A 7268-nucleotide genomic window follows, 5' to 3' on the forward strand; every position below is an offset into this window, starting at 1 on the left:
ATATATATACATATATATATATATATATATATATCATCGTCATCATCATCAGTCTGTGTTTGTACCCACCCCTATCACTTGGCAACTGATGCTGGTTTACATCCCCATAACTTAGCAGTTCGACAAAAAAGACTGACAGTATAAGTTCTAGGCTTACAAAGAGTAAGTCCTGGGGTTGATTTATTCAATTAAAAGCAGTGCTCCAGCATGGCTGCTGTCAAATGACTGAAACAAATAAAAGAATATATATATTTATGTGTGTGTGTGTGTATATAAATTGTATATTTATAATATATATTTTATTTATATATAGATATATCTGTGTGTGTGTGTATATATATAATTTTTCATAGAAAACCATGTAATCGTTACCAATATAGCAGGAGATTTCACCGCAAAAATGTCTAAATTAGACTCCTTAGGGATCGTTCTCCTTGTTTATATATCCAAAGTTTTAAATTTAAATTTAAAACTTTGGATATATACACACACACACACACGAGAGAGAGAGAGAGAGAGAGAGTTGTGAGACTTTATGAGAAAATACAAAGATGAAGCATTGCAGTGGAACTTTTGATCTCAGAAGATACTTGTTTTTCTGAGTTTATATAGGAATGGAATGAATCACAAATTCCAATAGCCTTGTTTCCCTTATTCTCTATTCCTCCTCATCCTTCATTTACATGCTTTTCTTTTATCCCTTATATTTCTGACTCAAAGGGGCCTTATCTAAATAGTTTGGTATGCTGCATACCATGGATATTGTTGAATGAGTCATAACATGAACTTGCTTGCTATGCAGTTGATTGTAATCATTTCCCAGGAATTCTTTTACTTGAAGTATTTAACGATTTATTGAGGCACCTTATTAAAATAAGGGAACAAATGTCCATTATTTATTAAGGATAGACTGGATGCTACTTATAAGTTGCCCTGATAATTGCTGCAACTGAAGTTGTCTTAGGATTGGGATATTCAACTTTTTAAGAAAAAAGGTAAATATTTATTTGAAATCCTCATGTATAAAATATTTCATTTATGCCAAATACTTTACTTGTTGATATAGTGATGCTTATTGAGTCTGTTCTTCCAAATGTGCATTTAATTCCATTTATTTAATTTTGTATTATACTTCTTAAGAGTATTATTTCTGAATGATTGGTTATTTAGCAGTTTTAGATTTCAGAATAGCATAGTTTTCAGTCTCCTAGCAGTTACACTTAAAGACAAAAGATTCCAACAGGGAAATATATATACTTTTATTGAACTGCTAGAAATAGCAGCCGAAACTCTCTCAACTCACATCCTATCACCTTAAATGAACATATTGCAAAATATAGTCAAGGATATACAAATGGATGGGTTGGGATGGTCACAACTGGAATGACTCCAACAATAGGTTTACTCAATCTTGGTTACATTAGAACTACATACCAACAACTTAATGTTTTATCTAAAGAAATTTCATTTAAAAAGATTAATTATAGAATTTTTATTGTTAATAATGTAGACTATTAATTTTTTAGATAATAAATAAATAAAAGACCAAAATTATTGAAATATTTTTACAGTAACATTTGTTTATCTGTATTTTAATTCCCGATAAATGTTTATCTCCCTATGTTATATAAAAACATAACTTTTGTTAATTTTATATTTTATTCTAATTTAAGATAAATTATTATTTTTACAAACATAGCATCTTTATTAATATATCAGAATTCAATAAATAAGCAGGCTTTGCTTGAAGTTTAACATTTTTGTTACCAACTTGAGACCAACCCTAGTTCTATTTCACATTTTATAATTTAAAATGATTTAAATTAAGACCTTCCATCAAAAGTTAATGTTAATTTATGTTCTAAATATCAGTTCCATAATGACAAAGTTATTTTTAAAAATTATTCATTAATTTCGAAATTAATTGAAGCAAAGTCAATATATTTCAATAGATATGGTAAGAAAAATGGTTAAAGATGACAATGCAAGACAATATTAGGTTTATTAAAAATATATTTGTTTAAAATATTCAATGAATGAAATCAATCAAGAGAAGGGAAGATGCACTTTTTTATTTTTAAATCTATCAAAAAAAAAAAAAAAAAAATTGCCCTGCATGTGGCTGTATTACGGAACAGGTACTGAAGACTGTAGGCTAGGGAGTTGGATAAGCTGTTCAGCACAGAAATTGTTATTCATAATAAAATATAGAAAATTAGTCAAATTATCAAAGACTTTTAGCTCAAATTTATGGAAAATTGCATATAGTGCATCAGCAGTTTTGTGGAGAGGACACATCATCTCTGTACTTTCTTCTCCATTATATAATATCCCCACCTGATATATGTCTTATATTATTTAATGACTGTGTTACCTTTAAGAAATGCTTGTTACCGAAATGAAAAATGCTCCTAGAAAAATGAAAGGTGTGTTAATGAACTTTGCTCCACCTGTCAGTTATTAGTGTTGAATGGCTGGCAACAAAACCATAGCAACATCCTGATAGCCAGTTGCAGGAACACCAAACATCGCCACCAGGAATACACATTACATATCCTGGATGGCAACTTTCCTGACCAAAATATTAACAGTTATACAGATAATCTGAAAGAAGATGAAGTTGAGATAAGATACTCCTAAAATGTATTTTATTTATAAATTTCCCACAGAGTTCAAACCCATGGCAAAAAAACCAAAAAGGCATGGTATAACATTAAATTTAAGTTACATGTTGCAGTATATGCCAAGTAACATGGCAATAGGGCAGTTGCTTTGGTCTGCCACCAACTAATAAAAATGGTAAGTACTTGGAGGAGCCAAAAAAATCAACTGAAAACTACTAGATATAACAAACACTGTCTTTATAGGGAAATTGAAAGTGGCCTGAATTAGAAGCATTAAAAACATAGGTGTTTGACTGTAGAAACTTTTGCTTTTCAGTATCCATTAAAATAATTATGCACCATTCAAAACTTATAGAAATGGACAGAGATATCAATGATTTTTAGAGTGTCAGCATAATGCAGTTTCAAATTTATAAGGAAAAATAACCTTTGTATGAAGATTAGAACAAGAATATAAGATAAAATAATTAAGGTTTCTCAAGTGTGTGATTAAAGCAATAAAAGTTAATTTTGAACTTTCACAGACATGGATGAAATATCATTGTTATTTGATGTATCATCAAACGAGACCGAAGAATCTTAGGGTGCTACATTTGTGATTAAGACACACTAACACAGTTACATTAGTATGCCACACTGATGGCACAAAACTATCACTGTTCTTAATTTCTAAAAGAAACACAATGCCTAAAGAAAGAGTATCCAATGACACTTATGTTCATGTCTATCCAAAAAGCTGGATTCATGGGGAAGGAATGAAACTGTTGTTTGATCAGGCATTCTAATGGGCTATTAAAGAAACCTGCCAAATTAGTTTAGGACCAACTGAGCATGGTAAGAGGAATGTTGAAGAATGGAAGATCCAGTTAATTATAATTTCTTGAGACTTAACCACTCACTTACAGCTTTTAGGTGTTTCGACTGACAAACCATTTAGGATGAGTGGAGCATGTGGACGCAGTCTTCAGATTTTGAAGTGATACCAACAGGGTGAAGGAAGAGGCCTTTACTACACTGGTCTGTGACTGGGTACAAAGTTCATGGAATGTTGTAAAGGAAGAGGTAGTTGTGACATCATATCAAAAATGTGGCATAAGTAACAACCTTGATGGTTCTGTGAAGGATCTATTCTTTGAAATAGTTATTGATGAGCCAGTTCCTATTGCAGAGAGTTTCAGTATTGGAGAAAGTAAGGATATGGATGCCTACAGTGAAAATGAGATTTCAAGGTTTGAGGATGCTGATTTACCTTATAAAGATGATTATTTTCTAGGTTTTGCGAATGATTAAATAAACTTTTAAGATATATTTTACTTGTTTCAGTCATTAGACTGTGACCATGTATAATAGTCTTTGCTATGAAAATTAGTAATAAGATAGGCAGTAGCATACAATGATAGAGTATGCCAAAAAAATTTTCAGCTGATTAGGATCCACTACTATTTTCTTTATATATATATCTACATTTTTTCTATTATTTATTGAGGAAGTTACAAACATTTAAGCATAAGACAAAACTTCTATAATTTTTTTAAAAAGAGACTGTTTTTATCGAAAGGCTATAAAAGTAAAAGGATGTAAAAAATAAACTATAAAAATACTATAAAACGAAATTGGGAACGTCTTTCTTTACCAGTTCAAAAAAATCTAAAGTAAATTAAATTTAAAACCAAAAGATTAAGCATCTAAAGTAATTTATCAAATGACTATGACTAAAGAAATATACTTAATTAGTTATATATCCTTTCCTTTAACATGAATGCTTCATTCAATTAATTAATTGAATAAAATTATGATAAAAAGTCCCTAAAGTAATAAAATATTTTTCTATGAATAGAAAGAAAAATTATCCTAATATTACCTCATCTTTAAGATATGACTATTGCTGAAAAGAAGATGAGGAAAGTGGAGATGAAGAGTTGATATACAAAACCTTTAGTTCCAACTACAACTCATCGATTTATGACATCATGAGTTCTGGCCCCCACCGTTCTATTTGTTATTAGTTTCATCATTATATTTCTTACATTGATTGAAAGCACACAACACATATGGCTACTGTGAATCATCAGCTGACTTTTTAATACCCCACATTTTTAAAGTTTGTGTTCAAAGACTATAGCTATGCCATTTTGGTTTTTTATTCATTTTTATCAAAGAAGTTACATACACTTATGCTCAAGGCAAAACATATAAAATCTTTTTTTTAAAAAAAGGTTGATTTTACCAAAAAGCTATGAAAGTAAAGAGAACATAAAATAAATAAACAAAAAAAAAATACTATGAAAGAAAATCAGGAATATCTTTGTTTAGTAGTTAAAAAATGTGAAGTACATTAAAGCAAAAACTAAAAGACTGAACATCTTAAGCAGCATTTTAATAGAAACAAAGTCAATTAAATACTCAACCTTTCCTTTTCAAGATTAAAGCATTGCTTGGTTAATTAATTTACATAAATGCAACATGAAAAATTACACTAACTTTTTTGTTATATTTCTGTTGAAATTCAGTTTCAGTTAATTTTTAAGATAATGAAGAATTTAGTAAAATAAATTTGTTATTATTAAGTTGGTGTTTGGAATATAAATGAACACGAAGGAGCAATCTCAGGCAAGTTGATATCAATGGCGGTTATATGAAATAAATATTATAATTGATAAGTTTATTCTTACAAAATTTTTTGAAAAACTATTGTATCTAGAGAACTGGAGTTACATCAAAATCCAAAATTTACTAACATCTTGTTCTTAGAAACAGTATTGCTTCTACCAGGTTCTCTTTCATAGAAACCCTTCTGAAATTGGTAATTTTAATGCATTATGTCACAATTTACATTTAATCAGTAAATTGCACACACTGTATTGCTAACATAACAGATTTGGCAGTTATGAATTTCATTATCTTTTAAACCTAAACGAATAATATTTAACATGAATTTCCTATCCAAGTATATAAAAAGTTAGGCTACTACCAACTATCTACAGCCACAGCTAAGAGGCCTCCATCAATTCATTTTTCTAAGTTTTATAATCTGGTACACAAACTAAAACTATAAGACACAACTAAATTACAAAAAGCATGCAACAGCAACAAATAATGAAAAAGAGCCTGGTGTTGCCATCCGGTTTCACCAGTCCTCAGTCAAATCGTCCAACCCATGCTAGCATGGAAAGCAGATGTTAAACGATGATGATGATGGTAAGTGTATGATTTAGATTACCATATTTGATTGCATATAAGACTCTTCTCCTTTTCCAAAAAGTTGCCTCAAAAAATCATCCTAGGTCCTATATGCAGAGTTGGGTCCCATAAGCTTTAATGCACTTAAAACATTTTCTCCTGAAATTGTGAGGTATCTTCAATGCTATCAAATACGATAATTTGCTTTTCTTTTTTGGAAAATGTTCAACTTTTATTTTTTCTGTTTTAAAACTCAAATTTGTTTTTGTGATTTTTAAAAAAAATTTTCAAATTTAATAGCGATCAACTGTTCCATTTATCTTGCGGCAACTTTTGGTGGCTGATGTCTCATATTGATACTGGTGATATCATCAATGGATCCAAAGGCCAGAGATGGAAGTTGCTACAACAGCTGGGGCTAGGAAAATGCTGCAATGTTTATAAAGCCGTTCTTCTAGATGGAGATTGTCAGGTACCTTATCCCTATTGGCGAAATCATATCTTTTGATAAGTTTTTAATTGTAATTTCTTTTAACTTATTGTTTAAAAATTTTTTAAACAAATTTTAATTTATTTGATGATCTTAAATTCACAGTAAACTATTAAAGTTAAAATTTGGTGATTATTAAAGATTTTCTGGAAATATTTCGCAGTATAAGAATTGAAATGTCTTTATCTCTAAAAGTTGTATGTATGTGTGTGGGTTTGTGTACATAAAACCCTGTGCATTCTTTTCATATTCTTTGTCATCAGAAATGGTGACAACTTTTTGTTGGCACAATGAATAAAATATTTCTATTTCTAGGCTTCAGTGGGGCAGATTCCCTTCAAATTTTTTCAGGCTGGGGCATATGACTAAGAGCACATTGATCAAAACATTTTAACTACATCATGTAGCTTACTCAAAAAACAAGAAATACACAAGCAGGCAAACAAAATTTGAATTTTAGTATTATACAGATAAATAAGAATTACTGAATTTAGCAAGTAATCAACTGATTTTTATACTTCTTAATATGTTCAAAGCTTAACAGTAAATTATGATTAGATAAAGAAAACAATACTAACTTCATATGAGATTATAATAGGATTAAACAATAACATAGAATCACTAATTATACTACATTGTAATACAACCTTAATTGTATTTTTTTTAAAGGTTATAATATATACTGAGTGATGTAGGAAAGCTTTACTGTACCAAGCTTAAATGTCATATTAACTATTTTTTATTCTTTCTGTGGGTATTTGATTATTATAATTAAGAACAGACTTGTATAGATAAGACATTATGTTAAAATATAACTAAAATTAATGTGTAACTTTCTAAATTCTTCTCCTTCAGTTGCTAATTTTACCATTTTTCCTTTCAATTATTCACTTGCTTGATGAAATGTTTAAAATTTTAATTTGAAAGTACAACCTCTATATTACTGTTGTAGTTTGTGTGTGTGTGTGTGTGGG

The 7268-nt window shown here is 29.5% G+C and overlaps 1 protein-coding gene across 3 annotated transcripts in view; it reads left to right on the forward strand.

Annotated features, from left to right (window-relative positions):
• The window catches only part of LOC106870402 (serine/threonine-protein kinase Kist), a 42618-nt gene that overhangs the window by 16025 nt on the left and 19325 nt on the right, over positions 1 to 7268 (forward strand). For 2 of the 3 annotated variants that reach the window (XM_052966649.1, XM_014916453.2), the window contains one exon: positions 6105 to 6276. In XM_052966649.1, coding sequence (XP_052822609.1) covers positions 6148 to 6276 — 129 coding nt within the window. In that variant the 5' untranslated portion in view covers positions 6105 to 6147. Of the gene's footprint in view, positions 1 to 670; positions 996 to 6104; positions 6277 to 7268 lie in introns of those variants that run through there. The other variant, XM_014916454.2, reaches the window with a different exon arrangement.

This window comes from Octopus bimaculoides, chromosome 1 (genome assembly GCF_001194135.2).
Source record: "Octopus bimaculoides isolate UCB-OBI-ISO-001 chromosome 1, ASM119413v2, whole genome shotgun sequence".
NCBI lineage: Eukaryota > Metazoa > Mollusca > Cephalopoda > Octopoda > Octopodidae > Octopus > Octopus bimaculoides.